This window comes from Stigmatopora argus, chromosome 6 (assembly GCF_051989625.1).
Source record: "Stigmatopora argus isolate UIUO_Sarg chromosome 6, RoL_Sarg_1.0, whole genome shotgun sequence".
Lineage (NCBI taxonomy): Eukaryota > Metazoa > Chordata > Actinopteri > Syngnathiformes > Syngnathidae > Stigmatopora > Stigmatopora argus.
In genome coordinates, this window is record NC_135392.1 from 14,611,350 (window position 1) to 14,630,535 (window position 19,186).

At 39.2% G+C, this 19,186-nt stretch overlaps 1 protein-coding gene across 4 annotated transcripts in view; it reads left to right on the forward strand.

Moving 5' to 3' along the window:
• The window catches only part of LOC144075293 (forkhead box protein P1-B-like), a 95,738-nt gene that overhangs the window by 66,757 nt on the left and 9,795 nt on the right, over positions 1 to 19,186 (forward strand). For all 4 annotated transcript variants that reach the window (XM_077602171.1, XM_077602170.1, XM_077602173.1 and 1 more), the window contains exons 7-13: positions 847 to 997; positions 6,434 to 6,620; positions 10,432 to 10,539; positions 15,153 to 15,240; positions 15,936 to 16,019; positions 18,679 to 18,886; positions 18,992 to 19,068. In XM_077602171.1, the coding sequence (XP_077458297.1) occupies positions 847 to 997; positions 6,434 to 6,620; positions 10,432 to 10,539; positions 15,153 to 15,240; positions 15,936 to 16,019; positions 18,679 to 18,886; positions 18,992 to 19,068 (903 nt within the window). The remainder of the gene's footprint in view (positions 1 to 846; positions 998 to 6,433; positions 6,621 to 10,431; positions 10,540 to 15,152; positions 15,241 to 15,935; positions 16,020 to 18,678; positions 18,887 to 18,991; positions 19,069 to 19,186) is intronic.

Consider the following 19,186-nt stretch of genomic DNA (forward strand, 5'->3'; position numbering starts at 1 on the left):
ACATTTCATCTTTAGCTACTGTTCTTCACTTATGAGTTCTCCCTTCTTTCTTTGAAGCACCTTTATATCAGCTCAACCAGTGAGATGCCACTTCAGTTTAATTAGGCCTTATTATGTCCAAATAAATGCAAAATTCCAGAGGTTGCTGGGCTTGCGAGACTCGATGCCCTTTCTACAAGATTTTTATGTTTTTTTTTTACATTTCTGACCTGCCTACAAGTGACCTGGCAGCTGCTTGCCACCGAGACATTTTTTGTATGCACTCAGTTGTGACAAGTAAACAAAGCTTGATGTATCCTGTGTTAGCTAACTGGGTGCGGTACACGGCTTGGCACCGTTTTTAGTGCCCCCGTCTCTCCTCCCTCTTGCTCTATCACTGTTTTTTACACTCATCTGTTTGTTTTATCGATTACGAAATAAACCGTTGCCTTACACATGCTATTGTCTATGTACGACTCATAAGAGATGAGGCATATGTTGCACCTGATCTGGGATAGAGCAGTATACATAAACACAAGGGAGTTTAGTTACTCAAAAATCTGGTAAATCTTGATGTCAATTTGCAAATATAAACGTGTTCATTATTTTGTATATTTTGGAAAAAAACAATAATTTAAAAGGTTCAATATCTAGGGTTTATTGGAGGCTACCCAGACATGACTGTGGTACTTTTTCAAACCAGAAAAGAGGAACTGTCATATCACCAAATGATGGTATATCATGGCATTGTTTGCAATTATCCCTTTTTGTATAGTAAATTCCAAAATGGCTTTAAATACTAACTATGGCTATTAGGCTTCAAGGACTGCTTTTGTTTCTACTAAATGTGTGAATGTCTTTCTTCAGCACCAGATGTCAGCACAGCAGTTGGCCTTCCAACAGCAGCTCCTTCAGGTCCAGCAGGTCCAGCAGCAACATCTGCTCAATCTTCAGAGGCAAGGGCTGCTCTCTATCCAGCCTGGACAAACGGGCCTGCCGCTGCAGTCACTCGCACATGGTCAGTAGAGTATATCACTACAGCCTATTGAATAAGTATGCCACTGTATTCAGCCATGCGGCATCTCTTGGTTATCAATAGAAAAAGTGATATAAAGGCTATATCCATTCCTTTGAGTTTACGGTTAATGTTTTAGTAATCGGTATTGGCAATTTTAATTTTTTTGTCCCAGCTGCTTTAATGACAATATTTTCAAAATTCTCATTTTCAAAAGAGATGGACTGAATATTTTTTTTCATGATAGAAGTGCACACGAAAAAGTATTGAAGTTAGTCGTGGTAAGTCAGTCATGTCACTATCCCCTTCATAACTTTGGAAAAGCAGAGATTTAACGGCATGTTAAAAACTTTCGATCCGAGGTATGTGCTGCAAATATTTTGCTACGGTCACCTTGCCTCACTTGCATGGCTCTGAGTAAAGACCATGAGTAAACTGAGCCTTGTAGTTTAGCATATTTCGATAGATACTGTGAACTGAATGACTCTGAAAAGTATGCGAGGTGGAATCCTTGTAAAATAGTGTTGCCATCTTTGTAATCATGACTAAAACATTGGTAATGAAAAAAGCAATTTTGATATGCATACATTACTGTTTAAGCACACTCGATTATTTATCAGCAAAACAGATCATAAAACTATTAGATGGGACATAAGAAATATCAGTAATAATACACCTGTCAAGCCATTCCAAACATGAGCAGCAGCAATGCAAAAAGTTTGGCAAAGTTGGATATTTCATTCCTAAAGTGTCATTGGCATCTGCCCAACGAGTTTGTGTCTTTATTTATTCTTTTATTATTTGTTAAGGAATGGGTCCCCTTGTGACAAAAGACACTGTTGTACGGGTTTCAGAACATGACATTCACTATTCATTCCCAGCTAAGACAAACAGTTTTGAAATAACAAGATAAGGGTGATTAAAAACAGGAGGGTTCAGAGGTGCTTAGGTAATAGGCACACACAAACACGTTTGTACAGTGGTGTTATTGTTTGGCCTGGGTATGGAATCATTCATCCGCTTGCAGGCAATTGCCGTGGGCACAGGCGTGGAGCGCCGCTGTGTTGAGTGTGCTTTGTAGAATTGCTTTGTGTCACATGTCTAGCAAACAAACACACCCTTTGAGTAAAGCATTATATGGGCGATATGAACAGATACTGTACTTTTAGTAGTTTTAGCCCCTGTACATCCTGTTTATTCTGTGTCATCATCTCGTAAGTGAATGCCATGCAGCATCACCAAGCATTTGCGGGTGAGTGTACGTGTACTTAATTTGTATTTTTTTACTTTCTATTAATATTTAGTTTTACAGTATTATCCAAACTTACACCAAAATGATCCCTGAGCTGATATATTAGCAAGCTCATCTTAATTGTATGTGTAAACAAGTACACAAATATCATAAAATTGTTGTAATGACAATTATTATAGGATTTTCACACAATGACTGAAATAAAACCTTTTTCTATTATTAGATTGAAAAAAACATTCCACTGCAACTGATCTTAAATCAATGCTATTATAACAGATGTTATTAGTAGCTAAGGGGAGCCATTCTTTAAGGTGGCATCCTCATTATTTTTTGTCTGGCTCAAGCAACAAAACTATCGTTTAGTTTATCCTCACAATCCATTGATGTTTTACTTGGTGCCTCGGACAGCTGTTACATTGCTTAAGCTACAGTTTCAGTCCCCCGTTTGTCTTCAACGCATTTTATGCTTGACTGTTTGAAGTTATTGATGACCTTTCTGTTTTCCACATCACTTAACTCTTTCATGCAACAGTGGATTTGGCCTATGGTGCTGTGATCTAATCTACAATATTCGCCTTGCATTTAGCAGTGGGTTGCAAGTGATGACTTTATCTGCTCTATCTGGGCTCCAGTGATCATTGATTTAAACTCAGGCGTAATAAATGGGCATCTTACTCTGCTTTCCCTCATTATAACGTGTTGCTATTTTGTGACGCCGCAGCTTCCAGTGTTGTTGTTTTTATCAAGTAAAGAAAAATAATGTTAATTTCTCCAAATTGTTTTAACCCTGGTCAAATTATGTGGCAAATGCCTCAGAGCTTTTGCTTCTGAAAGTTGAGCAGATGTTCCAAATGGTTTGTTCACTGGGTAAAAATAGTTTAGGATTTAAAATAGTTTCATTGCTGGGATATCCAGTGATTCATTTATTTAGTTTTATTCTATGTAATTCCCCTTTTAGATTTAACTTTTTTTAATTTGCCAGTATGTGTAAATAATGTGTGGTAACTCCACAACCAGAAAATAGTGAAGAAAATCTCTTAAAGTTTAACTTAATGTGTTTTTGTGTCATCTTTTCTCAAAATGACATTCTCCTGAAATGATTTCAAATAATGCTTTCCAGCTCTCTGTTGAAATTTAGTGAAAACCTTTCGATAACAAATTTGAGTAAAACACAATTCCCATTTGCATGCTCCGTATTATCTTTTTCTGTAGTCGTCAATTATTTTGACATTAATGTTCAAAGTCTTTGAAGCAGTTCGACGATATCTATTATAAATTGTAACAATTTGCCTGAAAGGATAAAACCCACCCCCAAGCTCTCATCACCACAACAGGCGCAAATATTTTTACGCACGCTTACTCTTCACCTGATAAGAGTTACCAGTGCTTCCATGCTCCCATTGTTGAATTTGTGTTGCCATTTCAATACTAAACACAGGACACCATATGCACACAGGGGCAAAAATGCCATCTTGGCGCTCTGAGGTTGCACTGCAAGAGGGCAGTTGCGGAAAAACATCATTTAAGTTGTCTCTGAGAGGCCAGTGGGATGGTGACAAGATAAATTTGCCGGTAATATGAAAGCAAAGAATGTGACCAGCCATGAAGTGCCCACAGAACAGCGGCACATCAGGGACAGTGTCGGCTAATGCGGCCGACCTGTCAGTGATTGATACATCCAGCCGTAGGTTACGGGTAATAGTTCCTGCAGCAAAAAAAATGCAGGACATATTTCAGGCCTAGGGGTGCATATCAGCAGGGCAGTGATTACTGCAACATAAACAGGGGTGCAGTAAGGTCCCAGCCTGACAGAACAATAAACTAATAGCAATGTCACTGTCCCCCCATGACACTGGCACCGTGTGCGAGGAGTAACAGTCTGGTTTAAAGAGCCAGGAGCACTGGGGGCCATTTTTTATTTCTAGGATGATGGCCTGCAACTGATGTCATTATGAACCTTAAATCAACTTTCTGCTTGCTTGAACATGGTCACCTGGGTACAGGGGGACAAGGACGGGAAGAGGTCGAAGTGCCCGGCCCGTCTCAGTGCCAGAGCTACCTGCCGGGTAAAATTGAGTTGGGAGGCCGGTGATCAATCAAGTGTCCCAACAACATACATTTTTTACATGCTTGTCTGTATTTTCCCGTCGTAATGAGTGGATTACCTGTGTTGAAAAATGAAAAGAGGAAAGATAAACCAATCCAGCATTTTAAAGGCGGACAAACCGCCTGACCAGGAATGAGAGTTTACGGATCAATTTCATTTGGTCCCACTTTAATCAAATGGAGAAATCTGCAAAAGTAACTCAATTGCTCAAATGTAAAGGAATTTTGTGCAACGACATTTTATTGTCATTTGTGTGAAATCTTTTTTTTTTTTTGAGTTTGGTGCGATCAAAGGGGTGACGGGTACGAGCGAGAAGTGAAGTCGAATAGATCCAGAAGGGGACACATTCGCTCATCAGCCTACTCTATCCAATGTGGTTTCATCCGAGTAAACAGCCGTGTCGAGGTCACCAGGACTGCTCGGTAATTGAGCCAGTGTGGGCCGCCCTGTCAAGCACATCGGCTAAAAATACATTGCCCACTGTCACCGGGTACCAAGTGGGGGGGAAAATGATTGTTCCTGCTGTCTAAGTGCAGGACACAAGCGTCAACAATGACCTTCTTTTTCTTCTCAAAAAGAATATCAAGAAATAACTTTTCCCTCCAAGTCTCCTTTGGAACATAAAAAGCTCAATGGGCATCGCATTTGTAAGTCAGCAAGCAGGGGATTTGCATGCTAAAACACTAGCAGCGTTATTAGGCATGTTTTGCCTGTCATGGGCGTGCACTTCGATTAGAACTCACCAAGGCGTTGAAAGGAATAAGGGAAAACACACGCAAGCCGAATAAGGGAGAGCGTGTCGAAATATTTGAATGAGGAAAGACACTCCTTGGAACGTGGAAAGGTTATTGATATGTCCTGCAATAATTTCCTGCTCTTTGATATGCAAACGATCTCGTATGAATTTAGAGCAATCCTATCAGACTCATTTCACACTTCTTAGCCCTTGCGTCTCTCTGGAGTCCTCTGCCTCATTAGGCCAATGTTCTCCATTACCAGCATAATTAAAATCTTTAGTAGCTTATCAAATTAGAAATATTTTTGCTGATCGGACCGAGATCTTCACCTCACATTTATTTTCCACAACAGGAATAAATTAAGACTAAGCATTTAGCATACAATGTATTACAATTTGGTGCTTGAAAGGACCACTTCTGATATCTATAGAGCTGCTGATGAGAAACGGGGAGGGGGATTTGGAGACTATAAACTCAAGTAGATAAGCATGTGCAAATCATCTTTCATTTAACACTGCTCATTTTGAGAATGGGTTTAATTAATTGTAATGTTGAGTGAGTGGATTTTTTTTTCTGCACACCACATACATGCAGGGACTTCATTCAGTGTGTGGTTTACTTTAGTACCTCACCAATATAAATAGCCATATTTTTGACACAGTGTTTCAGATTGTTCCATTTTTATTTAAAGACCCAAAGAAATCCCAGTGTGTCTTTCTTTTTTTTGTAAAAAATGGTTTTATTTCTCCTAATCCAAACTCCTGACCCCCTGGTTTCCAGGTTTGCTGTCAGTTCTATGCAGAAATACGCCACCGCACACACGCAGCGTAGATTTGTTGCCATCACAGTGGCTGTCTTCGATGGATTTATTTTTTCAAAGAGCGACGCTAGCTGCAGTATGCTTGACTTGTTAAATGAGGTTTAAGTCTTCTGTGTCAATTGGAGGCGGTGCAGAGCTTTAAGTATTTTGCACATTAATGCGCTTTTGAGAATATTACCCCAGGGTCCTGTTTCTCAAAGAGGCACGGTGGATGTTTTCTACTGTCGCTCTTGTAAACTTATTGTTGTGTGCGCACTACACAACATGATGGCCATTATTCAGATTTCATGCCTTGTCTGAATGCTAATTATTTTACTCTGGGCATGAAATTTGCGTGAGTACAAGGGATTTGTGTACACAAACATTATCCAGATGACAGGAGAATTGGAGAGGGGGTAGAAGTACTTGCTTGAGCTTCTAATTAATACACGGTTTTGTTTACAGACAAATGATTTAATTAAATGGCGAGAAGAGCATTGGATTAGCTGCTAATTGACTTTATTATCCAATTTGTTTGTTTCAGGCATGATTCCTGCAGAGCTACAACAGCTATGGAAGGAGGTAACAAATGCTCATGTAAAGGAGGAGCATAACAACAGCAACAATGGCCACAGGGGCCTCGATCTGTCCTCCCCGGCACTGCCAAAGAATCCCCACCACAACCAGCATACCCCCACCAATGGGCACTACATGAGTCATAAGAGAGAAGTGTAAGTGCCTTCCTTTTTTGTCTTCCTCTTTGGAAATCATTTTCTGTAAACGCACCCATCAAAGCTATTTTAAATTTGCGAAGCTATTTCGCATTGACACAATCATAAATATCTTACTCGATCAATAAGTTTAATGATTTCATGTTTACAAATGTAGAATGTTTGTTATGCCCTTAGTGTAATTTTTTGGGGCCGAGATTTCATAGTGAGATTGTAGGAGATCTTGTGTAATGTACTTTCAACAAATTCTGATGTCCTCATGGGCTTTGCAGTGTTTATAATTAATTTATATTGCATTTAATATTGCAATAGTGTTAATGAGGAGGTCAAGCCCGCTGTGCTGTCATTCATAGTCTAGTATTGCTTTTTTGTATTTTAGATTTGTTGAATAAGATGGAAAACACACAATCTGGTTGACCAAATTGTCCAGGTGCAGGAGAAAAAAAGCTGCTGATTACCTACACATTTTCAAAATCAACATTGATCACCAGTGAATATGATATGCTTTGAAAATTTGTTTCGGTCATAGGGAAGGAATTAATTTGGCATCTTACACATTTGCTTGTTTTCGTGCACCAACGTCTTATCTTTGAACTGTTCGTGAGAAGCCTCCAGGCACAATGATCTCACTGCATAACATCTGACTGACTGATCAAAACCCATGTGTCATTAAGAAAGAGATGTTGAAAAAACAACATATGACACTTTGAACCAGTCAACCTTTGGAGGTTAAAAATGTTTCTAGTGGGGGCCTTGTAGCATATGATGCAAGAGTATGATTCATCAGTGGTGTATGTATATAAGGGGCTATGTCTTTTCGAATTTGTCTTCCCATTTAGATAGATGCATACTATTTGAACAGACTTAAAATTGTTATCGTGTTTTAAAGTTGCGACAAAAGAGAATAATCCAATTCGCAGAGTGTTAGGCTTCGTATGTGTTTGTGGGCGCACGTGTGTGTGTGTGTAGATATTTAATCACTCCATCACAAATGGTCACAAGTGAGCAAACAAGGTGAGCATCAGTGGCAGAAAAACAACAGGCCCCACGGAACAATGAAGAAGACGTAGCGTTCGAGCTGGCAAGCGCAGACTGTCAGAGATTAAAGAAGATGTCAGCAGCAGTTTAGCACGAAAGCTTAGGTGAAGACAGCATTCTCAGCTGCAATATTTTCATGGGAGTATTGTTGTCATAGTATCTTAGATCTGTTGAAGAAACCAAGCAGGTGACTGTCTTTGACAGAAATCTGTCATAAATAACAGATACAAAGTGGGGTAAATCTTTGCTTCAACAAAAAAAAATACATAATTCAAAATTATTTCAACAGATAGTCATGACTTTGTTCACGAGGTTATCAAGGGGCCTTTGCTCTGCATTAATTCTCAATGTGAAAAAGAAACCGTAACAAACACGGTAAAAGTTCAGATAGTAATCGTAGTTTTAGAAAATATACGAGACCTTTCCTAACCTTCTTATTCCTTACCCACATGATGTTTTCTTGGTTAGAGTACATTTAAGGATACCAATGCTACTTACATTAAGTAGCATGTATATTTAATCATGTTTTTCTTATCATTATCCCTTCTGTTTTTTCTCTCTCGCTCCCTACTAAACCCATTTGTATGAAGTTGCAAATCGCTTGAGTAAAAAGCACAATCTTAGCAACCACAAATTCACCAAGCTCTGATGTGGCAGATTAAAACTGATTAATATAAAATATTAAAATAAATTAAATTATAATATAAATGGTCTGTACATGTTGAATCAAGAATACTTACAGTATTTTATTTTGATAATATAAACACAACACAATCTTTTAGCATGATTCTCAGTAAATCATTAAATTTCCTAATTTTTCCCCTTTTAAATCAATAATTGTAATTTTTTTAATCTTTTTTTTTGTGTTTTTAGTTCAAAAATCATTTTAGCAAAATCTAAAAATATAAAAAAAGCTAAAATAAACATTGTTTTAGATCTATAAAAAACTGAATATTCAGGGCTTTTAATCCAGTTCTTTTAATCCATTTATTTAAAAAAATCTAAATATTATATCTAAAATGGTCTGCCCAAGTGAAATCAAGTTGACGTTAAAGCGGCCCGCGAACCAACCCGAGTCTGACACCCTTGATCTAAGGCAGGGGTGTCAAACCGATTCCGCCGAGGGCCGCAGTGGGTCCTGGTCTTTGTTCCAACCGATCCAGTGGCGGGATTTTAACCAATCAGGTGTCTTCTAAAATAAGTAGCACCTGACTTTAATTAACTGATTATACTTGCAAAAGGTATCCTCTTGTTGAGTTGGAATGAAAACCTGCACCCACTGCGGCCCTTTGAGGACCGGTTTGACACCCCTGATCTAAGGTAATCTGAAGAAAATGGCCTAGCTGTAAACGGAGAGCATCCACTCACCTTGCCGACCGGCACTGAACTTAATGAACTTTTAATTGATGAGGTTTAGCAAATCCTTTTGTCAGGCAACAGAAACACGCCTCTCCTGTGATGGACCTGTTTTCCCGACTGGCTTCAGATTGGTTTACAGCAGGCCCTAAGTACCATGTAGTTAGTTTCATGTGTCATATAAAATCTGGCCAGGCACTACGACGCCTGCAACTAAAACCTTAAGTGCATCCTCAGGAATCACTCATCGGATTTGCACTTCCGTCTTAAGGAAGGAGGAGAAATTCAATCACTGCTGTCTTGACACGCCGAAGCTGCAGCACGTGCTGCTGCTTTGAATTGTCTTGAAGCACACTTGGCAAACAGGCTATGATCAGGGTTCTGTCTCTGAATAGCCTCGCTCATAATATGGCAGGGCTTGTTCAACCCAGCGCGTTAGTGTATGCGACGTACTGATTGAAATACCCTTGAGTCTGGTCACTTTTTATTTACCAATTTGTTCATTTTTAATTAAAAAAACAAACTAAAAATGACTTGGATAGGGCAAAAATCCATGTCACCATTGATGAATATCCACGACCAACAATACAATAACTGACAGCTATAAACTGTGCCAATGGTAATATAAAAGAAGATATATGTACAATCAAACTCTAGCTATGTAGAGTACAAGATTAAATATCAGGAAAAGGTAGACCCCGAGAGGAATACTTACACGTTTATTTGCTCAAGATACCTATATCTCATAGCGGTTTTAAGACACTTCAAATAGTAAATTGTGTCGAGTGTTGCAGCATAATTAGAGTAGGGCCTCTTGTCGTAGAAACCGTCAGCCTAGGTGAGAAGCAGTAGCGCGGTGCACTCGTGGGCAAAAAGGAGCACAGGTGGTAGCGATGTAGGCCAGTCCCCCAGGCTGTTGTAGCTGAGAGTTCTGTGTCTTGTATAGTGCTTGTTTCCATATGGCTAACTGTCTTGCTCTCATGGTAGCCTCCCCACTGGACCACTTTCTCAAGCACCAATTGGGTTATCATTCGTTTTACACATCTCGCCAGATGGAAGGTGTTGTAAAGTATACATATATTATTTTTGAAATAAATGTTCATCCTATCCGTTTGATTCTACTTATTTGCTTCAATTAGGGAAAGTTTAGACAAAAAGAAATACCCAAAATCTGTACACGGCTACACTCATGATTATTTTCTATTGGAATGCATTAGAAGAAATCAAAATTGTTCATGTACTTGATATTCTATTTACAAAAAATGTGACTATGGATTTGTCTTGATGGATCAAAACACAGCGCATTGTTAAACCTCACAATTGCCCTCACAAAAGTGAGTGAGTTAGTCTTACACCACACAGTTTTTGCACCCCAAAAAAATAATAATCCATATTGTCATGTGCGTTTCTCCCTTAGATCCACAGTAGAAGACTGCCACCGCCACAGTCATCCTCTTTATGGTCACGGTGTTTGCAAGTGGCCTGGATGTGAGGCAGTGTTCGATGATTTCCCGTCATTCTTGAAGTAAGTAAAAAGCATACTCCTCTCCAGTTCGAAGTGTATGTCCTTTAGCTCGTTGACACTTTTTGTAACACCTTCAACACAAACGCGTGGTAACAAAAGCTAGTTGTTATTCCTGAGTGGGTGCCTGGGACAGTCCTCTCCTGACAAGGGTACACAGCCCAAGTCTCCCTTCGAGGATGCCATGGGCCTTTAATTCCTGTGATAAGTGCAGTTCCCATGGTGATGGGGACCATTTTTCCCAAACAAACAACCGTAGGATGTTTATCCGTAGCAGGCCACACTTTGGGTGCACGGCATGTTTGCCCTTGTCATCGGGCTACGGGGATTTGCTGTTTGTCTTTGACTGCTTTCCTTGACTCCTGGTCTATTTCTGTTTCTCTTACCCTTTATATGTTTTACATTTCTTCTTTTTTGTTCCACACTTTTTCTAGCATGTATTTGTAAGACATTCCAGCGCCAATGTCTGTCCATTTATGAAGTTGTAGCACTTTATCTTTGACAAAAACACCTGCTTTTAAATTACTGCTCAGGAACAGATTAAACTCTGTTCAGTCAGGCGCAGACTGCTGTTGTTTTACGTCATGATTTTCTGCCTGAGACCTCACGTTTGCTTATCAACCCAGTGTGCGGTGCGCTCTTGTTAATCCAGCACATAACAGCACCATGGTTACGGAGAGGATGAAAACATCTGCCTTGTGGCAGCAGATCAATGGCTCACTGTCACCCCGGATTAGTCTTACTTTAAACAAGATATGACACAATTCCATTATCCAAAAACAAGTTTTAGATACAGGCACAAAGGTGTCATGCAGAGCTTGCCTCCGAGACGATTCAAAGTTTGATGCTCGGTCAATATTTTTAACCCACCTTTGCATGAATCCACACATTTTTTCGGATGGCCTTCAAAGTGTCTATGACACAAGATTGTTTGTTAGTAAATAATGAGCCGCTTTCCAAAAGGATTTATATTTTCATCTAAATTTGATTAACATGTCATATTCCAATTGGAAATTATACCCAAATATCCTCACACGGCATATACAGTTTTTTGTTTGTTTTCTTTGCCTTTAAATCATCCACTCTTTATTGTTTTCTGACTTTGCCTCACCCTTTGTTTATCAAAGCGAAGGGAATTAGATTCAGGGCACACAGTAGAACTCTCCCTAACAATGTCTGTAAGTGCACTCTGCTTTGTTTTTACAAGTGTTTTTATCATGGCAACATCTTGTTTACTTTAGTAGCCTGCTCAAACTGCTTGGAACATGTTAAGAAAACATTTGGGGAGAGTCTCCACAAAGCTGCCTTTGTCTAACAGCAGGCCAGTGTGCGAGCAGCGCACCAAGGTGTTAACTCCCAAACCCTTAAGCACTTCCACATGAAGCCGAGCAACTGATACTTCAGGCTTCAGAAAAGAGTATAAAAAAAAAACAATATATATATTTAGTGCACTTACCCCAGTCTACCAAAGATGGAAGAATTGTTGTAACTTTAATAGCTATCAGTCTAAATGAAGAGTCAGCAGAACTCACACTGTGTAGCAGACAGAAATAAAGGTGTGGAGGTCTCTAATGTCAACCACATTTCAGCTCTACATGCCAACAGTAACAACTATCACAGGTCTGAAATGTTGTTTCAAACTGTGTGTATTTATTCTGTTTTAAAGAAAATATGGCAAACTTGATCAACACAACACACCAAATCCCTGTTCCTGTTTTTGAGCTCAAAACACAGAGCTTGGTGTCTTTTTTTTCCATTTGATTTTTTTGCTGGGTCAAGATTGAGGTCTGCATTGTCCAGGGGTCAGAGCCAGTGTAACACTGCAGTGCCCTCTAGTGCTGTATTGTCTGCAAACCAAAACAACAGACTCTCAATTGAGATACAATTTATCAAGGACAACACATTTAAATTATATGCATTGGATTGGGTGAGACATTACAATGCCCTAACATGTTGCTTCATTTTGAACGGTTCCATCAATAGCAGTGATACATGCTGTGTGTCTGTTCTAATTCAACGATGAAAGCATTTATAATCAAGATTGAAAAAGAAAATCTTGGCCGAAAAATCATTTACTTAGTTTCTGTTGTTCAATGATGACAAAGGAGATAAATATCCTGCAAACTAGCTGACATACAAATTATTGTGTTGCCGGAATGTCTTGAGTTGACGTGTTTTATCGTGCCATTTACATTAAACATTGTCAGTCGGCGACGGACCTTTTAAAAGTGGCTCCATTTGAAGTCGAAAAAGTGACACATGCCAACATTCATAGTCTCTCTCGTTGTCAATTCCCCGTACCCGGCTCTCTCGTGTCCAGACAGTTCTCTCAAGGCCGCATTAGGGCCATTTGAATATTTCATTTCCTATTAATTATGCACTGTGACTCTCCATGTCATTAGAAGAAATAAAGTGGAATGTAACAAAGGATGAAAAGAAGCGGGGCATATGTCGCCTATGAACAGGGAAATTTCAAAGCAGCTCACGTAGGCTTCCCTTCATTGAAAATTCAGTCTGTGCAAGTTAATGTGAAGTTGAACCGTCTTTACCTATTATTTTCTTCTTTGAAAATGTGGAACTTACGGAAATGTTTACCCGTTTCAATTACCACCCCACTTAAACTCAAATATTTGGATTCAAACTAAAGGGAGCTCATAGAAATATGGTATGTGTATTTAAAGGTAGATGGATTTTACAATATTTTATCTTAATTATTTTTGTCAACATAGCAATTAATTTTAAGAGCCTTGTTAGTCAATTTTTCACATTATGACCTTCCATTTTTGTGTGTGTGTGTATTAGTCGAATATAATGTCATGCATTAAGTCCAAATGTCATACATTAAATCCAAATGACATAAACAAGCACACACATACTATGTCGTCACTGACTAGTTTTGATTTGCTTTGGGAATGACAGTAAAAAGTGCATTTATAATGCCGGGTGCTTTCCACACCTTGCTCCTGTCTCCTGGCGCCAATGTGTGCGCTTCGAGACAAGCCTGGTGACAGTGACCTACATGGTCACTGAAGATGTGATATAATTTATGATATATATAATATATTGGATCCATTAGTGAGCATAATGAAGTAGTGAAATGAAAGGGTATTTGTGAAATCAGTTCAAACATCCTGCTCGGATTATGATTAAATGATTAATGAAATGCCCCTGCATAAGCATTTTCAAACAGTAATTCATGCACTGGCTGATAAAATTCCTCCAATCATATTTCCTTCACTCGTGAACCTTATCTGCACCATTTTATATGAATCATAGAAAAAAAAACTGTCTAGCGTCTGCCGAGCTACTTATTTAGATTAGTTATAAAAGTAGAGGAAAAGAGAATATATTTTCCTGTATAAAATGATCACGTATAATTATATCCATAACTCAAGTTAGTGACAGATCCCATTTACTTCTTATGTTAGCCTGGATGTTATTTAAAATTATTTAGATATATTTTAATTAGATATATAATGGAGAACATAACGGACGAGTGGTTAGGACGTCAGCCTCACAGTTCTGAGGTTGACGGTTCGATCCCAGGTGAGTCCTCACTGTGTGGAGTTTGCATGTTCTCCCTGGACTTGCGTGGGTTTTTCCCTCTGGGTACTCCGGTTTCCTCCCATTTCCCAAAAAACATGCAGAGTGGCCTGATTGAACACTCTAAACCACATGTGTCAAAGTGGCGGCCCGGGGGCCAAATCTGGCCCGCCGCATCATTTTGTGTGGCCCGGGAAAGTAAATCATGAGTGCCGACTTTCTGTTTTAGGATCAAATTAAAATGAAGAGTATAGATGTATATTAAATTTCCTGATTTTCCCCCTTTTAAATCAATAATTGTAATTTTTTAATCAAATTTTTCAGTTTTTAGTTCAAAAATCATTTTGTAAAATCTAAAAATATATAAAAAAGCTAAAATAAACATTGTTTTAGATCTATAAAAAACTGAATATTCAGGGCTTTTAATCCAGTTCTTTTAATCCATTTATTTAAAAAAAAAAATCTAAATATTGTATCTAAAATTGTCCGGCCCACATGAAATCGAGTGGACGTTAACGCGGCCCGCGAACCAACCCGAGTCTGACACCCCTGCTCTAAACGGCAGCAAGGTATGAGTGTGAGTGTGAAAGGTTGTCCGTCTCCTTGTGCCCTGCGATTGGCTGGCCACCAATTCAGTGTGTCCCCTCCCTGATACCGGTAGTTAGCTGGGAAAGTATGCAGCACCCCACGCGACCCTTGTGAGGATATGATTGATATGGATGAATGACTGAATGAATGAACAGGTAACACAGATCTCTGAGTATATGCAAATGAAAAGCTACCTACAGTACACTCACTGGTCATTTCAGTCTTTACACTTTTTTATATATAACAATATTGGCTATGATCGATTTATCCCAAAAAGGTATTTGTTTGTTCCAATAGCTGGATGTTAGAACAGTACATTGTATACTCTTTCCAACTATTTCCAGTGCCTCCGGTAGTTTGCCTGGTTAGATGGGATCATTAAAACTGACTTCACAGGACTATTTTCTGACATCAAACAATTCAAATGCGGCAGTAAGTGAAACTGACACATTAACTTTTTGTGTTCTCTGGTTTTTGTTTTTCAGGCATCTTAACAATGAGCATGCTTTAGATGACAGGAGCACCGCCCAGTGTCGGGTCCAAATGCAGGTCGTACAACAGCTGGAACTGCAGGTATTGTCTTAGCTTTTGTATCGGAACAAATATTTATGTCTTGTTCCCCTGACAACGCCTTTTGAGTCTAATGTCTGCAACCCCCATCCGCCACAGGGTGAACCATAGAGGCCCAATGACATAAATCTGTACATCTGCACGTAACCGGCCATTAAAAATGTGTTATGAATGCATGACAGCTAGAAAAAGATATATGAAGTGCCCGGAGCTAAGTGAAGAAGATAATTACGTTTTGTACATTACTGGGTTTAAAGGTTATTTATGACTAACTTTTTTTCTGCAAACAATAAAGTAAAAGAAAAATCTTATGTAAAGTGATTAAAAAAAATGAGATTTGAATGTTGAATGTCTCAAAAATATATATGATAATATTGTGTAATAACAGATAAACCTGCTGGGTTTTTTTTACATGATAGTTTTATCTATAGTATCTAATAATGTTGTGTAATCTTTTGTTATTGACAATCTGAAATTGAAGCACATAGATTGAAAAAAAGTGTTATTCATTCAGGTTCATACAGGTTCACAATGTATTTCATTTACAATCATATTTTTGGGGCCTCAGTGAAATAAATCAATGATGATCTCTGAGTGGTAATTGAATTGAATTGAATGCTTTTATTGTCATTATATGTACTGTTTATACTGATTAAAAGACAAAAAAATTCATATGCTCTTGCTCTCTTCTTTTCCAGCTATCAAAAGACAAAGAGCGTCTGCAAGCAATGATGACACACCTTCATGTTAAATCTACAGAGCCCAAAGCCACCCCGCAACCGGTGAGCGAGCCCATCGTACATCTCTCATCCCTCCCCCATTCCTTTGTTTGTCTTAATTGGCACACATGTATCCATTAATCTGGCCTCTGTCTTCCTATTTTATCTACTAAATAAAAACAGCTGTTGTCTCAAGAGAGGTAGTATATATTGTTGGGACCACATCTGCTGACATCCAAGATTCAATTTAGTGACAGAGATAAAGTACAGACGAACAGCTTCGTCTCAGGAGCTGAATTGAAGCGCTCCCTTTTTTGCCAGTGAGATTATTGTTGTCATTGTTATTATTCAAGTCAAATAATAGACATTTGTATCACAGGGAAATATTCTTAAAGGACACGTATACTGTTTATATATTAAACCCATTAACACCCCCATGCATAACAAAATTATCAAACAATATGTTTGATGTAAACCGGAAGTAAAAATATGTCTTTTTCAAAATGTTTTTACATTTACTGTAAAAAGACATGTTTTGAGGACAAGAACATTGCAATAACCTGTTAAAGTATACGCCGAACTACATTTATATCATGCCATCAAATGTAATTCTGAATAGACAAGCGTGTGTAAAGTGTCATTTTTAGGGGGTGGTCTATTCTGTCATGTCATTTTGAAGGGACCATGTATGAGTCTGAATGACATTTCTTTTATTGCACCACGAGCCAAAGATCATTGTACTGCTGTGTCTGAATTCCAAACCACACATACACAGACATACAGTAAATCACAATACACAAGCAGAAGTGCTGTCTCTCATCGCGCTGTGCAGCTTGGATCATTTATTTGCGCTCCCCTATTGATGTGCACAAGCTACATGCGCACTTGTCTCTGCAGTAACAGTCAACATAGCGTGCCTGGAGACATCAAAAGACAACAACAAAAGACCGTCTGTTGAAGCTGTCCCTGTGTCACACACTGATTGTGGAGATTAGAGCGTAAAAAGTAGGCTCTGACACATGGACATTTGTATATGAAAAGTAGTTGAGGCGGCAGATAGCATCTTGGCTTGCTTTGTCCCTGCGGCCTATGAGAACCACTATGTCAGAGATCAACAAGAATGCTCTGAAAGGGGAGTTGCAATTTTTATGCAAATGAACAGAATCCTTTTGAACAAAACTTGTTCCATTACCCAACGTAATCTGCTGTCAAATTGTTATAATGTGAGACATACCTGTGCGTCTTGCTCGGCTGCCGGATTTACACAAGTTTGAAATATGTTCACCCCCCCAAAAAAACTCATGAGCAAATGCTGAATCAATGCAAACATATCGTCCAGTAATTGCCTGTTCCACACTTCTCTGATGTCGCATATACAAATAGCACGTTAAAGTATCCAGGGACCATCGTGACGCAAAAATCTGAAAGTTTGCATTTAGTCATGATCGATGCTGACTGATAGGGTGCCTAAGAAATTAAATAAACACAATTACAATTATTCTCATAAGATGGATGAGATAGGGGCTTAAAAACAAATGTGTCGCATTACCAATGCGTGAGTGTGTGTTCGCGCTCGGTGTCACCAAGCATTCTTGTCAGAAATCTGACCTTTTCCGCTATACATAATTGAGGAGGGACTTTTTGTTTATTTTCTTTAGCAGCTTGCCGAGTCAAAGCCAGTATAATTAGATCACCAATTACCATTTAATTAATTTCTGTCTGAAGTCTCATTTTGTCTGTACGCTGGAGTGAGTCCAAATGGTGAGGCAAACAAAGGCCAGGCTATTACCAGCCTGTCTGGCCTATTGTTGCAACATCTCTGTGTTTATGGCCAGGGAATATGGATAAAACGAGAAACAAAGCCGGCTAATCCACGACAGAAGAAGTCAACATACTATTGATAGCATTGTGGAAGTGTGATTTATTTTGTTGGTCATTCTCAGTAGCTCTTCTTTTGCCGCTGTTGGAAAGCTCAGATAAATATGCGTTTTGTTAATCTTTTCTACATCCTTGTGTATGTTTAATCTACAAATAGGTATCTTTTTGCAAATGAATTTTGAGGGGTAATGGATGTGTGTCATAGCTTTTCCTACCAATTAATAGCTAGAGTAAGGGTCAGACTCAAATTTTCCACTTCACTGATGCTGTCGTCAGGGACGCCTGGCACATGGCTCGGAGCTGCCTCAAGCCATAATATACCTTTTGAGCACTTCCCATAATTAGTTTACCTTGTAGCCATTATTACTTAACCCCACCATGGACACAGGCCTCAGATGGCTACTCACTGGTATTACCGGACCGTCATGCATGGGTCAAATGTTAGTGGTCAGTCTGAAGCAGGAGTCGTTAATCAACCGATCATCCCCATGAGCATCTTTTAGATCGTCAATCGAGCTTAGAACTAACCACGTTGGAATCTTCTTCTGTCAATTGGGAATTACAAGTCTGCATTTATCTATGCTCATCCGTGTCAATGTGGTGAGCATTCCAGTGTACTCCCAGTGAATGGATGAGATAGGCCTGTTTTCAAAAGAGACAAAAGATTAAACAAACCAGCCAAAACCGGAATAAGGTGGAGTTGGCTAAGTACTGAGAAGAAGGACGTACTGTAGTGGTGTTGTGGTCCGTTTTTTTTTCTTTTTCTTTGTGGGGAAGAATGGGAGGTGTTGTGTAAAGGACAAATTGAGCTCATCATATCTGTTTTGTTTCTTGTTTCCGGTAGCTCAACTTGGTTTCCAACATTACGCTGTCCAAGTCCGCCCATCCTGAAGCCTCTCCTCCACTGAGCCTGCCTCAGACCCCCACCACACCCACGGCACCGCTCACACCTCTATCCCAGACACACTCTGTCATCACGGCCAACAACCTCCACAGCATGGGCCCAATGCGACGGCGTTACTCTGAAAAATACAATATGCCCATCTCTCCAGGTACTTAGACATGGTGTTTTGCCTTGCTTCAAGGTTGTCATTAGCAACAGTATAATCAAGATGATTATTTATGCTACTAGAAACATCTTTTTTTTGTCATTGCAGATCTCAGTCAGAACAAAGAATTTTACATGAATGCAGATGTTAGACCACCATTTACGTACGCCTCATTAATAAGACAGGTAAAGTCCTACTTTTTCCAGAGTGAGACCCTGTAGGCACCCTGATTCAGTTAGGGCACGTGTCAAAGTGGCGGCCTGGGGGCCAAATCTGGCCCGCCGCATCATTTTGTGTGGCCCG